This window comes from Grampus griseus (assembly GCF_964374135.1).
Source record: "Grampus griseus genome assembly, chromosome: 3".
In the NCBI taxonomy this organism is placed as follows: domain Eukaryota; kingdom Metazoa; phylum Chordata; class Mammalia; order Artiodactyla; family Delphinidae; genus Grampus; species Grampus griseus.
The window spans coordinates 145139958-145161239 of record NC_139019.1 but is presented as its reverse complement, the minus strand read 5'-3'; the positions used below and the strand labels follow the sequence as shown (position 1 = coordinate 145161239).

Here is a 21282-nt window from a genome sequence, read left to right as displayed (position 1 = left end):
TGTGTAACAGGAGCTGCCTGTCCTACCCCCAGGGGAGGTTTGGGCGCTATATCCCGGAAGCCCCCCTGAGCCGTCCCAGGGCCTCTAGGAAAAGAGTCAAGTGTCTCTATAAACTAGGGTCCTTTTAGAGATGAAATTATTTTAGCCTTTTTTGAGATTTCCCAGAGGTGGAAATCCAAGCCTGAGAAGGGATGGTCTGCCCAGCTTCAGGGGAAACAGTAAAAGGTTGGACAGGTGGGGCCTGAGCCAGCCAGAGATGCGGGGCAGCAGTTTGCATGTTGCAGTCCAGAGGGAGCACTTCTTGAATGAGAAAAGACCATATATTCTGAGCCCCAGATTAAGACGTTTGGCACAAGGCAATAGAACATGAAAAACATGCACTCTGGGGCTGGGTGGAGCTGGGTTCAAGCCCTTCCTTTGCTGTCTGGTAGCTGCATGATCTTGGCTCTGTTTCTTGGCCTCACAAAGCCTCAGTTTGCTTATCTCTTAAATGGAGCTGCACATAGAACCTGTCTCATGTGCATTTTGCATGAAAAATGATGTGATATATATCAGGTGTAGAGCCCAGGATGTGACAGACACTGCTGATGAGGAAGAGGGTGATTGTTGAATGCCTGGGTACCAGAGGACGGATACTGACAGGGAGGCTTGGGCAGGAGGCCCAGCATCTATCCTCCTCCACACAGTGTTTTTGCTCTCACCTTGGGACAATCTCGCCAGTTGGGGGCAATGCCGGGGGAGGAGGGAAGGCTTTGCTACTCTTCTGGAGCATGTGCCCAGCAGTCGGCCATAGGCACTGGAGCCCATATGGCTCTAGGAGCCCACACGGGCTCAAGGCCTGCAGAAAGGGTGAATGTGCACAGGCCCCACCCCCCCGGGGCCATCACTTCTGATTTTGACTTTCATGGGCTGGAGGACTGTGTGAAGAAACAGGCCAAGGAGGATGAATAACCAGAGGCCGAGGAGGCAGGTGGGGTCTGAACTGGCTGCTGCTGCATCACAGGGCAGGGCAGGGAGCAGGAAGCTCAAGCTCTGGAGCCAAACTTCCGGGTCTCAGTCCTGACTCTGCTCCTTGGTAAGGTAACACCTCAGATAGCAATCAACTGTCCTGGGCCTCAGTTTCCTCATCTGTAAAATGGGGAAAGGCAACTCCCTCCCAGTGCTGCTCTGAGGACTAAGCCAGGCACGTACGTAGCACGTGCTCCGTGAATGTGAGCGCTTCTCAGGGGCTGGGAGCCTGAGGGCAAGGGGAGAGGCCTCTGGGGAGAGGGCCACCAGCTGGGGCTACACGTCCCCGAGCTTGTGCACTTACCTGCCTTCCCTGGATTCCCCTTTTGTAGGCTTGGCTGCTCGGGCTCTGTTCCTTAGTACACATGAAACACAATAGCTCCTGAGTTTCAAGGTTTCTGGAAGCCTGACAGGGTGAGGATTGGTTGGGATGGGGAATGGGGGCATCTGGGACTAGTTGGCTTCTAGCCTAAGACTATCTGTGCCACGGTTTCCTTATCTGTAAAATGGTGACAAGAGATCGGTTCTCTGCGAACGGCAATGAGCTGTTATCTGGGCCTCCTGTCCTGCCAGGGTAGCAGTGTTCCGCAGCGCTGTCTCAGTGTACTCTGGAGGCTTGCCATGGGGCTGGCTTCTCTGTCCCCAAGTGCGGGCTTCTAGGAGCCTGGCCCAGGCTTTAACCAGGCTGGAACTGATCCTGGGTCCCCTCTCTGCTGCTCCGGTTTCTGGGTGATTTTGAGGCTGGAGAAACATAGGCCAACACTGCTCTCTGGTGGCCAACTCTTTAAAGGCAGGGAGCAGAGTGCAGAGACTGGGTGACATCTCTGGTCAGTGGCCCAGGGTTTCTGAGCCCCTTTAATAAAGAGAAAGGTTCCCAGGACCAGCAGCAGCTTCAAGGAGGAAACATGCCCCCTGGAGAAAAACACCTTAACGCCACTGTGATGGAAATAGTGGGAACTGGGTTGGCAATGGGGCAAAATGCCTTAGAAGGCAGCCAAGGGGGACAGTTGGACTGGTCTGGATTCCAATTGGGCTCCTCCAGTTATATTTTCGGAGTGCCTTGCTGTTGTTTAATCTCTGAACCTCTGTTTGCTCATATGGAAAATGAGGTTAACCAGGGTCCCCCCCCTCAAAGGACTGTTGCAAGAACTGAATGAGACGATGCAGGAAATGCCTCTGAAGCGATGCTTGGCAATAGCTCATTCCTTCACTTACTCAGAAAATGCTAATCGAGTCTCTCCACGGCAGTAGTTCTGGGCGTGTGTGTGCAGGACACTGTCAGAGTCACACAGTGTTGAGGCTCACACCCCTTCTCCTTTTGCCATCTTTGTGCAGTGCCTGTAGTTGTGATTTACTTACAATTTTTTAATCGGTTCTCACATTTCTTTTCCTTTGTTGTTGTTGTTTTTTTTACTTAATGAATTTATTTTAAAGATAAATTCCATACGATTTCTGGGAATGGATCATCAGTACCAGTATCACTTTCCATAAATAAAATAGGGAGAATGAGCATTTACTTAGAGCTTACACCATGCTGGGCACAGCCTGAATCCTTGCCTTGTTATCTCATCCAGTCCTCGCAGCAATTCTAGGAGGTACTGTAATTATCACCATTTTACAGATGAGGAAACTGAGGCAGCACCGGCCTGAGCTTGCTCACTCTGTGCTAGGATGTGAGATCAGCCAAGTGTTAGAGAGGGGATGAAACACACCGGCCAAGGACCTTCTCCTTGGAGAAGGCAAAAGCACTGAAGAGAACTGAAAAGGGAGCGATTTTTCTCATCCTGTGTGTGACAGACAGAATAAGGACCCCTCCCCAAGAAGTCCACTTCCAGATCCCCAGAATCTGTGAATTTGTCATCTTCCAAGGTAAAAGGGACTTTGCAGAAGTGATTAAGTAAAGACCAGATAGGGTGATTATCCTGCACAATCCAGGTGGGCCCAGTGTAATCAGAATTGTCCTTCTAAGAGGGAGACAGGGGAGATTTAATAACAGAGGGGGAGACGTAAAAATGGAGGCAGAGGTTGGAGCGATGTAGCCACAAGCCAGGGAATGCTGAATGCCTTGCCACCTTTAGAAGTTGGAAGAGGCAAGGAAATGGTCTAGTGAAATCTCCAGAAGGAACCAGCCATGCTGTCATCTTGATTTTCACCCCTAAGACTAATTTAGGACTTCTGACCTCAAGAACAGTAGTAGGTAAGTTTGTGTTGTTTTAAGCCACTAAGCTTGTGATAATTTGTGACACTAGCAATAGGAAGCTAATGTAACTGGATTCCATGTTATGTGAAGCTGTGACCACGTGCACTGAAGATCCCTCCTATACCACCAGTGGCCTTTGTGCTGCACCTAGAGAAACAGTCTGCTCCACAAGGAGTTCCCCTCCCTCTCTGTCTCTCCCCCTCCCTCCCCTTCCCCCATCTCTGGGTAAAGAACACTGGTTAGAGGCAGTCGCTCTAGCTGGGCTTGGTCACTTATTCCTTTTTTCACTCTGGGACTTGGTGGGCTGTGTTGGCCCCTCTGGGCCTCAGTTTCCTCATCTAGCAAATGGGAAGCAAAGCTGTGTGGATTTCAAGGTCCTGCCCAGCAGGTCTCATATATAGGACCCACCTACAGAACTGATCAAAACCACTCTCCCGGGCCTGTGCCCCAGAGATTCTGACCTGTGAGGCCCAGGTGGGGCTGGGCATAGTGCTTTTAGGGAGCCCCAGTGCACACGCAGCTTAGAGAGCAAGTGATCTGGGGATAAAGGCTGTGTCCCCCATGTTATCCCTTGGAAACATGCTGCTCAACAGCCTGCTCCTCGGACCCCAAAGCATAAAGTCCCTGCTCTGCCATTTCCAAGCTGTGTGACCCAGGACAAGTGCCTGTGCCTCTCTGGACCTGTTTCCTTATTGTAAATTGGAACAAATAATAGTCTATGCTTCAGAGGGTGGTTGTGAGGATTCAACAGTTACTAAAGTGCAAATTGCCAAGAGCAGTGGCTGGCACATAGTAGGTACTCATGTGTGTTGCCCACCATGGCATTCAAGACCCTGCACACACCTGTCTGACCTCTCCCATCCCACGCACCCCACCCCCTCTCTGAGGCCCCGCCTCCGGTTGTGGCCATGTGAGCTTCTCACAATTGCTCAGCACGTGCCTGCCTTTCCTCCTCTCCACCTGGACGACTCCGACTCACCTTCCCATCCTGCCGGGGAAGCCTTCCTCCCCTGCTGGGTCCCTCCGTACCTGGCACACTTTGCTTCACTGTGGGACCCGCAGCACCTTGAGGGCAGGGATGGTGCTTTCTCCAGGGCTTTGGACAGTCCTCATCACGTTCGTGAGGGAGGAGAATGGGCTGTGAGCTCTCCTCTTTACTGTGGTTTGCACTGTAGAAATTGGGGCCACAGTGGTGACCACCCCATGTGTCCCTGTAAATCAGAAGAGTTGATGCTTCTACGCCTGGCCCAGGGATCACCTGCTCTTACCTCTGTGTCTCATGGTCAGGGTCGCTATGATTACCCAGGGTGCAGCTGGGTGGATCTTCCTGTGACCTGCCCTAACGGCAAATCCTAAGATCCCTGGAAACCACACCTACTCATTTGTAAATGTGGTCATTTAACCCTAAGATTCAGGCAGCCACTGTTTATGAGAACCTAATATTTTCCCAAGTGTTCACTGATTTAAACATTTAACACAAAATATGTCATTTGTGTTTAGTTTTAAACTCCATTTAAGATCTGTGTGAATTTGGGGAGTCTGCCGTTGGGATATATTTTTCATAAAATCTACTTCCTTTCCCCCCAGTTTTATAAATAGTCAAAAATAACTGCATCTAACTCTCTTAAGAATTTTCTCATTGGAGTCATTAAGAGTTAAATCTAAGAAAAACAATATGGTTAACTGTGCTTATTATTATAAGAGTTTGGGTTAGTAGCCCTGATTATTATAAGGGTTATTTATTATAAACCTCTCAGTAAATAGAAGACATTCATATTTTATAAATAGCTATGGAAGTCTTTTGCATGGTACTTGCACCGCGGGTTTGGTGAACATCAACTCTTGCCTTATCTGTGCTCTGTCCTGACTCCTTCTGGGCAGGAGAAACCCACCCTAACCTCGCTGCCCTACGCCCTTCACAGGGGACGATTCCTTTACCCCCAACGCCTCTGTTCCTCACCTGACCCACTCTTTCTTCCAGAGTCCACCTCTCGCAAAATCCTATGAAGAGAAAAGTTAGCTTTGGGGCTGGTCCTTGCCTCTCCTGATACCCTCGCTATCACACCCTGAAACGTCTCTCATTCTGGGCCTCACCGCTCCGAAGATCTTCCTCTAAGCAGTATTTAAACTTCACCCACGGGACTTCCCTGGCAGTCCAGAGGTTAAGACTTTGCCTTCCAATGCAGGGGGTGTGGGTTCGATCCCTGGTAGGGGAGCTAAGATCCCACATGCTTTGCGGCCAAAAGAAAAAAAAAACCCGAAACATAAAACAGAAGCAATATTGTAACAAATTCAACAAAAAGACTTTAAAAATGGTCCACATGAAAAAAAAATCTTTAAAATAAATAAATAAATAACTGTCACCCACCGCTCACAGCGCCAGCCGTGAAGCCATGAAGATGCCCTGGTGGGTCCTGCTCTTCAGCTCCCTGGGGACACTCCTTTGCGCACGTGCACTTCCTTGCCCCTTTGGAAAGTGAACTCAGCCAGATTCCGAGCCTCTGGGTGCTGTCACCTCACCTTAGAGCACCCGTGATGCAGCCAAAGCCCCAACTACCACTGAAACAGAACCCACTGGACTGTTGAGGAGAGAGTGGAAGCTGGACCGGGCAACAGGGCTGGGGCTTGGTGAGGGGCCGTGGTGGCTACGGGAAGAGACTGGGGTGGACAAAGGCGACAGACGGCCCATGCATGAAGGCGTGCAAGAGGCAGCACAGAGTTAAAGCCAAGTTTCCTGTCCAGCTCCTGCCAGTTTGATCCCAGCCTTTCCATGTATCACGTGTATGATCTTAGCTCACACAGCGCCTCTGTGCCTCGGTGTCTTCATCTGGGAAATAATGTAAAGTACGAAACTGTTAACCCAAAATGAAATAAACGAATATTTAAACGAACTGAAGTCGCGGAGAAGATTCTTGGGGGTGGCACAAACAAGGTGGACGGATTTTGCACTGGGATGGGCTGCAGCCAGGTTTCTTAACATCACTGGAGGCCCTGGGCCTGCCCGCCCTCCCGACCAGCCCCAGGAGCAACCTGTCCAGTCCTGGGCCGTAGGGATTCAGCTGATGGAATTATGCAATGAGGCTTGCTTGAGTCACGGAATCGTTTTTATTGTCAGTAAGAAATAGCAACACTTTGGAGATGATCAGCTAGAAAAAAGATGGGTGGGTTGTATTAAAAAATGTAAAGTACAAAACTGTTAACCAAAAATAAAATAAAAGAATATTTAAAAGCGTTTCTGGGGGCTTCCCTGGTGGTGCAATGGTTGAGAGTCCGCCTGCCGATGCAGGGGACACGGGTTCGTGCCCCGGTCCGGGGGGATCCCACATGCCGCGGAGCGGCTGGGCCCATGAGCCATGGCCGCTGAGCCTGCGTGTCCGGAGCCTGTGCTCCGCAACGGGAGAGGCCATGACAGTGAGAGGCCCGCGTACCGAAAAAAAAAAAGCTTTTCTGTTAAGCTTAGAAAATGATACAAAAATATAGCTCCTTATACCTAAGAAACTGGGCTATGAAAAGGTGTGCCCAGGATGCTGGGCAGAGCGTACTGGGAGAAGGCATTCTTGCTGGATCCTCGTGTGGCTAAGAATCCAGGTGGGGCATTGTCACCCAGCACCTGGGTCACGGGCCCTGGTGACACTGGGTCTGTCACCGCTGACAGTTCTGGGGCCTAGATCAGCCCACTCCCTCTGTCTGAGTGCAGGCAACCGATGGACGGTCTCCCCACTCTTAGAGGCATCAATGTCCCGCTGTGTGTCTCCTCTTCTGGAAACTCCCATCCTTGTCTCCCCAGGTGCAGCCCTGGTCAGCAGCATCTCACAGGTCGGTGGACATTAAGTTGGAGGTCTGCTTGCCTTCTTCGGCAGGTTTGCTAGCCAGCTGCGCGGGAGAAGAGGATAAGGAGACACAACCCAAAATGGGGTTCTCATGAGCACCAAAGCAGGGCTTCCTGTCCCACTCACAAGGGCTGCTGAGCTGACCCCTCCCTTAACCCAGTGAGCCTGAGCTGCCGTGACTTTGACTGATGTGACCAGAAAGGCTGTGCCACGCAGTGGTTAGAACACAGGCTTTGCTGTTTCGTGGACCGTGTGAACTTGGGCAAGTCGCTTACCTAACTCTGTGAGCCTGATAAAATCCTCACAGTGGAAGGTCAAATGGGACCGTGTTTGGAAAGGGCTTAGCATGGTGCCTGACTCACTGCACGCTCATGGTGAACTTGCAGTTATTACGGCAGCGGAGTCCTGCTTTAATTGCACCCTGAGGATCAAGGTGGTGAAGGTCAGTGGTACCTTCATCTTGAGCAGAGACTGACAAGTAACAATAGGAGACGGGACTTGAGAAGTCAGGGCTTGGAAACAAAACTTTTAAATAGTAGGATTCTGTAATATAAGTTGAATAGGAAAGTTCTTCCAAAAGAATTAAAAAGCACTTTTAGCTGCCCAGGTGCAGCAAAGGACAGCTATGGTTTCTCAGGTCCCAGGGGCCCTGCACACCCCTCTGGCACATTCCTGCAGCCCAGCTGGGGTCCATCCTGCTCAGGGCAGCCACCTGGGGACGAAGAGGAGAACTGCACTCTGGGTATTTCTGGCCACCATCCCCACCCTAGGGGGCCCTGTCCATACCTCCCTGAGGGTGACCACACCGTGCACACGCGCATATACGCACGCCCCCATTTTCTCCTCTCTCCGCCTCCCCCTCTTCCCTTCCTCCTCCCCACACCCACCCCCCTTCCTTGCACTTATCTGGGAGCTCACCATCGTCTTGAAGAACTGATTTACTTTCTTCCGCTTGAGCGTCTTCTTGTCGCCTTCTGACAGAGGGAGGAAGGTCTGGCTGAGGCGGGGGGATGAGTTGGCCTCTTCCGTCCCGGGCATGCCGGCCACCGAGAGCGTGAGGGCTGCGGGAGAGCCGAGAGCCGCCGTGAGCGGTGGGCGGAGAGAGGGTGACTTCGGGGGGCAGATGGGAGACGCGCGGGGGACAGAGATAGCATCCAGGGAGAACAGGCAGGCGACCAGGCAGGAGGCGGGAGGCCCGAGTACTGCCGTGCCAGGACTGTCGAGCCTGTCTGTCCACTGCGCTGAGGCCTGCCCAGCCCCGCACACAGCAGCCTGCAATGTGACCCGATCGAGGCCTCGTCCAAGGGCTTCTGGGCTGGAAACACGGGTCCATGGTGGGGGAAGGCCCTGGCCACTGGGGCCCTGACTTCCTCAGGGAACAGGGCCTTTTGCCCAGGTCGGGGAGATCGTGTGGGCTCACTCTTGTCTTCCAACACGGAGAACCCAGAGGTCCCGGAAGGAGAGCATCTCCAACCAAGGTGTCATCTGGTGATTATGGCCCCCAGCTCAGAGTCACACAGACGACTCTGACCCTCGGTTTTGACTTTGGGTACCTGGGGGTAAGAGCACAGACCTCAAGGGCGTTGTGAGGCCTGCTGCGAGGACAAGAGTGAAACGGCCACATGGGGGTGTCCTGCCTGGGGAGGCTGGGCAGTCGTTAGGGGTACAGTTCCAGGGGCCTCCACTACTTAGTGGCTGGGACAGTCAGGAGATTGACATTCTCAGTGCCTCAGTTTCCTTATCCATACAATGGGGCTGGTCACATGATCTGCTTCATAGGTTTGTGCTGAGGCTTAAATGAAACAACGAAGGAGGAACATTTGTCACCAAGCACAGACTGGCGGACACTAGAGACTTGCCACGTGCCAGATGGAGCGCTCTTGGGCAGGCTACATCCCCAGTCAGAGCCCCAGGTCCCCCTCTGTGAATTAGCAAAGGTCACCTGTAAGCTGCAGACCTCCTCACGACAATGAATGAGTGATGGGGGGAATGGAAGTACCTGTGCATCAAACACTCTGCAACTGTAAGATGTGGCAGCGATTTCTGTAAGTTCCGGAAACAGCCTTCCAGGCCCCAGAGGGAAACACAGGCTGAGAGATTTACCAGGGGCCGACTCCCGATCCCTGGGAGGGCCTGGCTAACTGAGAACCCAGGACCACCTGGTGGGACATACCACATTCCCAGTGGATCCTGAGCTCCAGAGTGACAGCAGGCCTCCACTTCAGCCCTGGCAGGGCCACAGAAGTGGGTGGATGTGGGGAGAGCTCAGAGGACAGGGGGGCTGTGAGCAGAGCCTCTTACCCCCATGGTGCTTAGCTCACTTTGCTATGTAGATATGGTTCCCACCCTCCTCCACCCCCAGACACCTCTATACCCCCCGTGCTGGTGGTGGCAGGGTGCATACCTGGGATGGTGGGCATGGACTGGCTGGCGAAACTCATTTGAGAGAGGATGGATGCCCTGGGGGCGACGGCCACATGCTCCGAAAGGTTGGTATCACTCATGAACTCGTGCTTCCTGGAAAGCTGGATGAATATATCATGCCCACATGTGCATACAGAGACACACAGACACACAGACACACACCACAGAGGCTTAGCATGAGGCAGTTCTAGGCCCTGAAAAGTCGGAGATAAAAGTTTGCCATGGCTTCTATGGGCCCCGCCCCAAGTTCATTTATTCTGTTTTGTGTCACTCTATGTCAGCGTGCCATGCATGGTTGCACAGGTTGTATACTATACAACTCTGCTGTGGGGGGGGGGCGGGGCGGGGGGGGCATACATTTAGACTATTGTGTGAATGACGCCCCCTAGAATTGTGAAACACAGTCTTGTTTCCGGCCTTCCCCCCACCCCCCCGGCAAGAATAGCCTCTGAGGCCTACTGGGAAGTTTGTGGGGGATTCTTTCGTCGCTGGAAGGCATCTCAGCTGGGCCTTTGCCCTTTCATCCGGCAGCCCTCCCTTCCTAGGAGAGTAAATCCCTCTCCCCCTTCCAGGCTCCCAGAATGCTTTCAACAAACCTCTCTTTCAGGGGGAAGCTGGGGTTGAACCCAGGGCTGTCTGGTACCAAGTCTCATATTAAATAGTTATTCGTTTATAAGACAGTAACTCTTAAAGTCAGGGCAGTGAGAAGTTCATCTCTGCATCCCCAGCTGGGCTCCCGGTCCACTGGAAGAGCTTAGCAGAGTCTGAGACGTCAGTGGTTAGAATGGCCCTGGGGTGGGGATAGAGGGCCGAGGTGGAAACACCTGGCCCAGCCCTGGGAGGGCGGCTCTCCTGCTCAGTGGTGGACCGGGCAGCCTCTCCCCAGCCTCAGAGTCCTCTGCGATGGTAGGAAGGACAGAGTGACAGGCTGGGTCATACCCCACTCTGTCACATCCAGGCTGCAGGGGCACCAGCAAGCACTTCACCTCCCTGCCCCTGAGATGCCACCTCGGGAACCCCACTTCACCGTGAGGGTGAGGCTTGAGCGGCGCACGTCTCGGAGCCCCAGGCAGTGTGCCGGGCGTGCAGTGGAGATCTGCCGAGGGTGTCAGAGAAGATCCAGCCTTGGCCACTCACCCGCTTCAGGTCTGCCGTGGCCTTCTCGTCCACAAACACCACACTGCTTCTCTTGCTCCTCTTCTTGGACCGCCGCAGCTTGACCTCTGGCAGAGTGCTCCCTGGGAAGATCGGCTCCTCTTGCTCCACTTTCGGAGCCTTGGGAGGTGCTAACTCCTGGTCGAAGCTGAATGGCAAGAGGGACAGCAGCAAAAACTGCAGTTAAGAGCTTCAGTGGAACTGTCTTGCAGGGACCCAGGCTGACTGAACTGTCACCATGGGGTCGGGGGGTAGATCAGCTCACCTGGCAGAGTTTGGGGAGCCACTTGCTTAATTTGCAAACACTCAAACTACAGGGTAAAATAAAATTGAAGGTGGCGGGCCCTAAGACTGGTGATAGGAAGAGAAAACCGGTTAAAAATAGGGATCTGGATTCAAATCTATGCCACTGTTTAGCCGAATGACTTTGGGCAAATCACTCAACCTCTCTGAGGCACGATTTCCTTTTCAGTAAACGGGGGTGTTTGCAGCAACCTTGCAGAGTAGACAAGAGATGAGGTCAAGGACCCCTTAGCACATTCTCCCAGAGAGAGTTCTCCATCACAGGATCTGCTATTGCATTAGCTGAGTCGGGCCGGGTCACGCAGATGGCTCCAAGAAAGTGGAAGGGGAGAGGCTCTTCTTGGCCGAGGAGGGGAACCCCGACAGAGGTATAGGCAGGTACAGGAGGAGGAGCTCTGGGATGGGGAGCTGGTGGGGACGGGAGCCCCAGCAGAGGCAAGAAGATGAGGAGCTCAGGCTGGCTGATGGAGGTGGCTGGACGGGGAGCCTGTGGGCTGTGCGGTGTCCTGCTGGGTCCTCAGGAAGGGCCACCACACCTCTCTGGGCCTCGACTGACCCGCTAACAACGGCAATAAGCCGCACAGGGTAGTTGTGAGGGTTTTGATGAGGTGCCAGGTGGGGAAGGGCTTTCAAACAGAAGGGCACGGAGATGTAGAAGGACGGCCAAGGACAGAAGGGCAAGAAGCGAGGCTTTGCTGAGGGCTAGGCTGGTGCAGGGGTACGGGGGGCTGCCTGGGGTGGGGACTGACCTCTCGGAGGTGAGTTTGCTGGGCGTGCTGCAGTCAGAGCTCGTGGAAGCCATGGAGATGATGGACATCTGCCTGTAGGAGCGCAGCATGGACCGAGGCCGGCCCACTCGCCTGTCCTCGAATTCGGGCTGCGGGGAGGAGGGTGTGGTTAGCAGCCAGGTCTGCGTGGGGCAGAGCAAAAACTTCCTGGCTGGCTGAGGCTACGCACAGCTGTTTAATAAAGAATTTGTCAGGCCTTTATTCCTGGTTCCTGGGAGGTGATGTCTAAATCCTTGCCATTTCCCCACTGGTAGGAGTGTCTTTTGTTTTTCATGGTGGCCCCTTTACACTGATGGGAAGACTCAGGATGGGGGCTGGCCAGAAAGAGCAACCTTGTGATTTCAGGGCTGGGACTCTGGGTCAGATAATATCAGCTCAGCCTCTGGGGAGGAAGGGGGACTGGAGATGGATGTCAACCACGTGGCCAACGATTCATTCGATCATGCCTATGAACCCCAATTAAAACTCCAGACGCTTAGGCTCAGGTGAGCTTTCCCGGCTGGTAATCACACATGGAGGTGCCAGTAGGAGAGATACGGTGACATGTCCTGAGGACACAGAAGCTGTGTGTTTGGGACCCTCCCAGACCTATGCTTCTCTTCATTTGGCTGGTCCTGATTTGTTTCCTTGCTAATAAAACTGTAATCGTAAGTACAGTCATCCTTCAGTACCTATGACCTCCGAGGATACCAAAATCCAGCGATGCCCAAGTCCCTGACATAAAATGGCACAGTATTTGCATGTAGCCTGTACATGTCCTCCAGTAGAATTTAAATCCTCTCTAGATTACTTATAATACCTAATGCAATGTAAACGCTATGTCAATAGTTGTAACTATAATGTAAATGGGAGGTAAACAGTTGCCGGCACAGCAAATTCAAGTTTTGCTTTTTGGAACTTTCTCGATTTTTTTCCCCAAGTATTTCTGATCCTCCGTTGGTTGAATCTGCGAGTAGGGAACTCATGGATATTGGAGGGAGGGCCGACTCCTTGACTTTTGTGAAATTATCAGACCTGAAGGGGTGGTGGGAACCTCCAGAGTTGTAACCAGTTGGTCAGAGGTGCAGGTGGCCTGGGAACCCTGGTGTCTGAAGTGAGGGGAGTCTTGTGGAGGACTTTGCCCTTAACCTATGCAATGTCACCTAACTCTGGGTGGTTGCCATCAGAACTGCATTGGGCTGTCACACAGGGAGTGCTGGAAGAGGCGACCTGTCTCATGGAAAAACTGTTGTGCCAGAAGATGAGACCTGAGTTCACCTCCATGCTTTCCAGTAACTCACTTCTCGTCTCTGGGCCTCAGTTTTCCCATCTGTAAACTCAGAGGGTTGGGCCAGAAGGCCTCTGAAGGACACACTGCCTTGCCGTTTTATGATGCTACTTTCTGGGGAAGAGGATAAAGAAGAAGTCCCGTGAGCACCAGGCTGATGGCCTCTTGAGGACTCGGAGCTTGTGAGTGGCCCAAAGCGCTGGCTTTGCAGGCCAACAGAGCCGGGGGCAGTGACCTGCACTCACTTGTCATGTAGCCTCTGGCAAGTCACTTACACCTAGGAACCTCCAGAAGAGACACAGGGCGTTAAAAGTCACGCCCAGGCTTGTTGTGAAGACAAAATGACCTACGTGCTTAGATTAGACCGGCACATAACAGGTGCTTCACCAACATTGCTTTTATTATTAGCACGGTCCCTTGAGTGCTAAGGCCTCAATTTGTAACTGGCGTTTATCTGGGGTGACTTTTGAGGGACCAAGTTTCCAGAAAGGTTCCTTGGATTGGCCCTGGCACTGCTGGCTCTCAGGTCCTTCTCCTCAAGGGCAGGTTCCTTGGCTCCAATCTCATCCTCCTCCCTGCCCCACCCCTCCCGGCCACAGGGACCACCAGTACCATCTCTCTGACACCGTACTCCTTCTCCACCTTCACTTTCAGGCTCTTGAAACATTCTTCCATCCGGTCGTGGAAGGGCCGCAGATTTTCTGACACCCTTTTCTCATGGATCTTAATCCCAGCTCCCAGGAAGGGGATCTGGAGAGAAAGGTGGTAAATGATGAGCCAAAGGTTGGCCACCGGGCCCCATGGAAGTGGTGGAAGCAAGTCTGCCTGCTGAGAATTTGTTGAGGGCTTTAGGGTCTTGGAAACCTTCAAGCGGGGTCACCAACCCTGAGAAATGGGAAAGCTGAATCCTTGGGGTTTGCTCTGAAAACAAGACCTCTAGGAGAAAGACCTCCGGCTGCCCTTGCCCCACAGGAGGGCTGGACGCCCCCCACCCCCATTAGAAGCCATGTGTTAGGGAAAGTCTGCACCTTATAGAATCTACTGAGGGGCAGAGTGTGAGACCAGAGGAGAGGACTCTCTGTTGCTTTAACTTAAAGCCTTGCCCAAGAAGTTCTTGGCAATGCAAAAGGGAAGGTATGATTGTCAGAGGCTGGGAGATAGGAGAAGGGAAGGGTTGAACAGAAAAGGAGGAGTGGGCACAGCCTGGTCTCACAGCACAGGAGATCCAGTGATACGACCTCATGTGGCTGCTGAAGAAAGATACCCAAATGTTAACACCGTGGAGTTAACCAGCCAATAGGGAGCTTTTAAAAAGTGATGTGAAAAGCCTTGGGAAGATGAGAGGGGAAGAGATAATTGACGGGAGACAGTTACGCTCTTATATTATCAACAGAGGGCAGGGATGAGGAACCAAACAGGAAAATAGGGGGTTGGTCTGCACACTAACAGACAGTGAGACCTTCACTTTCCAGTCCCCACATTGCCAGCAGTGCAGGAGCCAGGGGGACCTTCATATGCAATAGCTTGAAGGGTCTGTCCTGGAGAAAGTGAATGGCGCATGTTATACAGACGTCTGTGGATCACTCAGTTACCATATGTAATGCCGTCCAGGCGACAATACCTTCTCTCATATGCACAGAAATTCATTCAGCTTTTTTAGTGCCCCACTCTTTACTATGAACAGACTGCCAAGGATCACCAGGCATTGAAGGAAATTCTCCAGTGTGAAAGACAGAGATCAGAACCAACAGATAGGAAGAAAAGCAAAAAGGGAGGGAGGGAGTAAGGGAGAGAGGAAGAAAAGAATGAATGGACTAACGTGGAAGAAACAGAGAATGAAGAGAGCTTAAGAAAACTTTATATTTTTTTAAATAAGCAATATATAGAAAAAGAAAAAATTTTCTATCCATGACACAAGACAAAGATTTTATTTAAAAAAGAAAGGAATGGGACTTCCCTGGTGGCACAGTGGTTAAGAAATCACCTGCCAATGCAGGGGACACGGGTTTGAGCCCTGGTCCAGGAAGATCCTACATGCCACGGAGCACACCACAACTACTGAGCCTGCGCTCTAGAGCCTGTGAGCCACAACTACTGAAGCTCGAGTGCCCAGAGCCCGCGTTCCGCAACAAGAGAAGCCACCGCAATGAGAGAGTAGATCCCGCTCACCACAACTAGAGAAAGTTCGCGCGCAGAAATGAAGACCCAGCACAGCCAAAAATAAATAAATAAATTTATAAATAAAAAGAGAAGGGAATGATAATGGAAATACTACATACAAATACTAGTGAGATATAAAGTTGCTAATGGAGATAAATGTATAGCTTTAGTTTTACATATTAGAAAAGACAGAAAATCAATTAGCTAAGTATACATCTCAAGATATTAGTAGAACAGCAAACTAAACCCAAAGAGAGTAAAAGGAAGGAAATAATAAAAGTAAGAGTGGACATGAATGAAAAAGAAAACAAACTGACAACACAGAGGATTGACAAATCCAAAGGTTGGTTCTTTGAAAAGACAAAAACATTGATAAACAACTTAAAGGGCTAATAAAAAAAAATAGAAGGTACCAATAACCAATATCAGAATTTAAAAAGGAGTATCACTATAGGAAGTACAAGCATTATAAAAGATAATAAGAGGACATTATAAAAAAGTTTATGTCAATAAATTTAATATTTACATAAAATGGACAAATTGCTAGAAAAATACAACTTACCAAAAAGGGGACGAAAGAAATAGGAAATCTGAAAACTATTAAATTAAATACATACTTTAAAACATTCCTGGCCCATATGGCTTCACAGACAAATTCTAGCAAACATTTAAGGGATAAATAAATGCCAACTTTATACAAACTCTTAAAAATTTTTAAAATAGGGAGTAATTTTCAACCCACTTTTTGAGACCAGGGTAACTTTGTTACAAGAATTGAACAAGGATATTATAAAAAAGGAAAATTATAGGTTAATACCTCTTTTGAGCATAGACACAAAAATCCTGAAGAGCATATTTTCTAATAGAACCCAGAAATATATAAAAATGATAATACATTACGACCAAGTGGGATTTATGTCATACATGCAAGGTTGGTTTAATAGTCCAAAATCAACTAATATAATTCACTGAATTAGCATAATAATGAAGAAAAACAATATGAGTATTTCAATAGATGCATAAAAGGCATTTGACAAATTAAAAATCCATTCAGGATAAACCAGCAAACTAGGCATAGAATGGGACATCATCTTTAAAGCATCCCACTCTGTGAAATACTGACTCTTGCCCTGATGTGGGAGACGCTGGAACAGAAGAAGTAAAACTTCTTATATTAGCAGATGATATGTTTGTCTGTAGAACATCCAAAAGAATGTACAAACAATTTGACTTATTAAGTGAATTTAGTAAGGTCGCTGGATACAAGGTAAACATATCAAAAAAAAATTGTGATGATATTGAGAAATTAAAAAAAATACCATTTATAATAGTTAAAAATATCAAATATCTTAAAACAAATCTAATAAAATTTGTGAAAGATCTTTCCAGTGAAAACTACAAAACTTTGCTGAGTGAAATTAAAGAACTAAAGAAAGGGAGAGAGATTCCATATTCATGTACTGGAAGAATCAATTATCATTAAAACAGAAATTCTTCCTAAATTAATCTACGTGCCTAATATATTCCTATCCAAAATCTCAATGTGTTTTGGGGGTGTGTGAAAATTGGCAGGCTGATTTAAAAATTTATATGGAAATACAAAGGACTAGAAGGACCAAGACAAATTTGAAAAAAAAATTGCAGTACTGTCACTATCAGATCTCGAGTTACTATAAAGCTACAGTAATTAGGAACAGTATATGGCATTGGACAAACAGACCAATGGAATGAGTAGGAAGTCCAGAAATAGACTGACATCTATATGATCACTTTATGTCAAAGTTGGGAAAAGTAATAGTCTTTTCAACAAATGGTGCTGGAATAATTAGAAATCTGCATAGAAAAATAATTTACCCCTTACTTCATGTCAGCCAAAATGGATCATACACTTAAGAGTATAGGACAAAACAATAAAACTTCCCAATAAAACACAGGAAATATCGTCATGATCTTGGGAGAGCCAGAGATTTCATAAAGTGAAGACAAAAGTAATAATCATTAAAAAAATTGATAAATTGGACCTCATTAAAATGACAAACTTCTGTTCTTCAAAAATACATCATTAGAAAGTAAACAGATAAGCCACAGACTGAATGAAGATATTTGCAATACATAGATTTGACAAAGGACTCATATTTAGAATAGATATAAACTCCTATGAATTATTAATAAAAAGACAATTCAGTTAATAAGTAAAAGATTTGAACAAACGTTTCAAAGAAAGGCTATTCAATTAGCCAATAAACACATGAAAAGGCGATGAACACCGCTGCTCGCAAAGGAAATGCAAATTAAAATTAAACTGAGATACCACCTCACAACCACCAGAAAGACTAAAATTAAAGACTCACAGTATCATGCGTCAGCGAGAATGTGGAGCAACCCAGATTCACAGAAGTTCTTGGTGGGAGTGTAAATTGGCTCAGCCACTTTGGAAAACTGCCTCTTGGTATCCAGTAAGGCTAAAGATAAACGCGTGACCCAGCACTCCCACTACTAGAGAGAGAGTGAGGACGCTGAGAGTTTATGCCCATCAAAAAACACGAACGAGAACGTTCCTATAACTCTGTCCACACTGTCCAAAACCTGAAAACAACCCACCATCAACAGGAGAATGGATAAATACATCGGTATATTATTGGTATATTGTATAGTCACACAACGGACACCACTTAGAACAAAAAAAGAAAAACTTCTCTTGCATGTAACAGCCTGGATGAATCACAAAGGCGTTACAGTGAAAAGAAGAAGCCAGGCACACAGTAACACATACTGTGTAATACCACTTTTATGACGTTCAAGAACTGACAAAACTAATCTATAGTGATAGAAGTTTGGCAGTCATCTGTTCAAGCCAGATATTCTAACATAGTATAACCGAGCAATTCCACACCTAGGTATACATCCAACAGAAACTGTGCATGTGTGTGCCAAAAAGACACACACAGAGATGTTCAGAACAGCACGACCTGTAATACCCTCAAACTAAAATCAACCCAAATCTCCATCAGTTGAAAACTAAATAAATATGTTTTGGCACAGTTATACAGTCCAGCTGCATAGACGATTATACATCAATGAAAATGAATCAATGATTGCTATGTACAACAAAATAAATCAATTTTGAAACATAACAGTAAACAAAATAAGTTAGACACAAAAGAATGCACACTGTGTGATTCCATTTATATATAGGTCAAAAACAAGCAAAAGTAAACTACAGTGTATAGCAATGAGTGCTTGGGTGGTTAAAAAGTATTTTTACAAAGCAAGTTAATGGTTACTGTAAAAGCAGGAGAGGGGTCGACCTTGGGGAGGGCTGGCAATGACTAAAAGAAGGCACAAGAGAGGCTTCTGGGTGCTAGAGGAATTCTGCTTCTTCATCTGGTGGTGGCCACGTAAGTGTACAGTGACAACTCAGTGTGCTGTGTATTTTTGTTATGTGTAGTTTCCTCTATGTAATATCTCGTGAAATGTTTACAAGAAGAATGTACTGTAGACATCGTTCCATGCCAATAAATAGAGAGAAAATTTTTACGAAGAAAAAAATTAAGAAGCGATCACTCTTGAAAACCATGAAATCTTGAACACATAATGTACTTTGCACTTCTAGCTTCTGTTGGGTTGCTAGTGGTGCAAGTACATCTCCCTTTGAAATCTAAGGGTCTCGTGTTCTGAGAAGATCCAAAGTGAATCTGGCTTTGGCAAACCAAGATCCAATCTATAATTAAGCTCCAAGAAGGGAGGGAGGTAGCAGGCCCACAATTTTATCCAGCGCTTTATTTCTGTTGCGTGGCACACAGTTGGGACTCAAATATATATAAGTTGCAAGAATGAATGGAATAAAATGGAAGAGCTAATGTGCTGTGTGTAACGTAAAAAAGGTCACCTTCACCCTGCGCAGAGCAGCGTCTTTTGAGTATTCAGGATGCTGGACTCTGAGTGGGAGGAATGTGGCCCAGGGCAATCCCCTTTGCAGGCTCTTAGAAGCTGTAACATCAAATACATGCTTTCAAAGTCTCCTTCCTTTGCTTGTGGTGCCCCTCTATGAACTGCAAGACTTTGGAAGAATTTCCTTAGAAGGCACGGCCTGCTATCGGCTGTGCTCTGAGGCCACAGTCTGGTCCATGCTTTGGGTGTGGTGAATACAGCCCAGAGAGTCCACTACCAGGTGATAAGACATGCGCAGCAGAAAGGCCCAGGACAGTGATATGGATTGAGAATGACCCCCAGCACCCAGACACATTTGTGTGACATGTTAGCCCTCCCTGGGGCACCCCAGAAAGAGCTGAGGAAGGGAACCAACCAAAGCTGAGTCTTCCTGCTTCCCGAGCTGGGGATGGGGAGCGGGGAGTATCATTATTTGAGTATTAAAGGGCACGATGACCTCAGAAGGCTGGGGCTCTTGGGGGTGTCTGGGTTTCACAGGTGGCACAAGGTAAGAAGGGAGAGAAAATTCCAGACTCACAAAATGCATTCAGGAGAGTGTATCTGCGCAGCGCCTGGCATTTTATTTTTAAGGCCTCACTTTGCATAATTTGGCAGAGGCAGAGAAGGACCTGAATTAGGAATCCTTATTTTAAGAAAAGAGGCTGCACCCAATGCTTCTCACTCCCTAATTCCCCTAGAGTAACAAAAACTCCCTACCACAGTAGCTGGCTTTTCTTTGCACTGTAACTGGCAAGAAGGGAGGAGGGAGGGCCAGCAGCTGCAGACGCTGCCCCCTGCTGCCCTGCTCGCCTCCCCCCAGCGCACCCTCCAGAGCCCACCCTGCGTCCTGGGTGCTGGGTGGTCCGTGGAGAGCACGGAGATGCTTGAGGAGGGGCTGCTGCAGGCCTAGACCAGGAGCCTGGTCCTCTGAATGCCTCTGGGCTAGGGGTCTGGGGATTGTTTCTTCTCTAGGGAGTGGCAGAGAGCAGGAGAGAGCAGGAGGGAGAGAAAACACGGGAGAGGGAGCCAGAGAGAAAGCAGAGAAGGAGGGAGGGCAGTGGAGAGAGATGCGCAAGGGAAGCAGAGCCAGGAGTGAGGTGTGAGGCGGGCAGCAGAGACAGGCCAAAGTCAGAGAGGGGACGGGGAGAAGCAAAGAACTTCCAAGGAGAGGAGAAAGACAGAGACACATGCACAGCAAGAGTCAGAGAGAAGGAGATGGCGGAGGGAAGGGGCAGAGGGACAAGGATGCAAGGAGAGGGCAGATAAGCAGATAGCAGGACAAAGCGGGCGGGAAGGACAGTCCTTCCAAGGTGCCGGGCTGGGCTCCGGAGGGCTGAGCAGCTCGTGCAGAGTGCAGACCCTTTGCCTGAAAACCAACCAAACCGAGGCCTCGATTATTTTCAAAACCTGATATCCATCTGAGCACTGTCTGCGACAAATTGGGTCAGCCTCAGTAGGAGGAGAGGTGGGGTAGGGGCCGAAGTCTTCCATTATCTGACTGGCGGGTGCTGGGTGTGGTGGGAGGTGGTGGGAGGTGCGCGGGACCCTGGCTTTCACTTCAGTCCCCCTGGGGGAAGCCACCTCCTGAATTCAACATCCAACAGGGCAGTCTTAGCAACACGCAGCACAGCATCACTGCCCGGCGTCAGTGCAGCACCCCAAGGGTGCAGGGCCCCAAATCCCGCTTCCACGATGCACCTGCTCAGGTGAAGACAGAGTCAGAAGAAAGGCCAAAAGCCAGAGGGCAGGAGAGCAGTATGAAAGTCGGCCATACCGGCCAGAGGCTAGCAGAGGGCAGGCGAACCGGGGAGGCGAAAGGACGGACACAGGGCTGGCCTACCCCCAGTCTGCCTCTGCTTTACCTGCCACGCAATCAGGTCCTTGAGGCAGCTCAGCTTGTCCTGGTCCTCGGGGTGGTCCCTGGTGTACTCTTCAGTGAAGAAGGCCTAGCAGGACAAACAGACGTTGGGGGTTTCCTGTTCCTTTGCCGTGGACCCCACGACCCACCTCTCTGGCACTGGGAGAGGCTTCCAGTTGACAGGGGCAGGAATGAGGCCATTCCTACGTGGATGGGCAACAGTCAGGGACGTGTAGGGACTGACGTTTCCTCCTCCCGGGGCTCAGATGGGTATCCACTGGGAAAGGGTCACAAACCCCAGGAAATTGTTCTTGAAGAGGGGTCTCTGGACCCGCAGCAGCAGCATCACCTGGGAACTT

At 49.4% G+C, this 21282-nt stretch overlaps 1 protein-coding gene across 1 annotated transcript in view; it reads right to left on the bottom strand.

Moving 5' to 3' along the window:
* Positions 1 to 6328: 6328 nt before the first annotated feature.
* The window catches only part of DOCK2 (dedicator of cytokinesis 2), a gene marked incomplete at its 5' end in the record, with an annotated part of 407839 nt that continues 392885 nt past the window's right edge, over positions 6329 to 21282 (bottom strand). Inside the window, 7 exons of the mRNA XM_082650723.1 lie at positions 6329 to 7081; positions 7957 to 8099; positions 9443 to 9563; positions 10600 to 10765; positions 11670 to 11797; positions 13588 to 13725; positions 20928 to 21011. Of these exons, the coding sequence (XP_082506849.1) occupies positions 7019 to 7081; positions 7957 to 8099; positions 9443 to 9563; positions 10600 to 10765; positions 11670 to 11797; positions 13588 to 13725; positions 20928 to 21011 (843 nt within the window). The 3' untranslated portion in view covers positions 6329 to 7018. The remainder of the gene's footprint in view (positions 7082 to 7956; positions 8100 to 9442; positions 9564 to 10599; positions 10766 to 11669; positions 11798 to 13587; positions 13726 to 20927; positions 21012 to 21282) is intronic.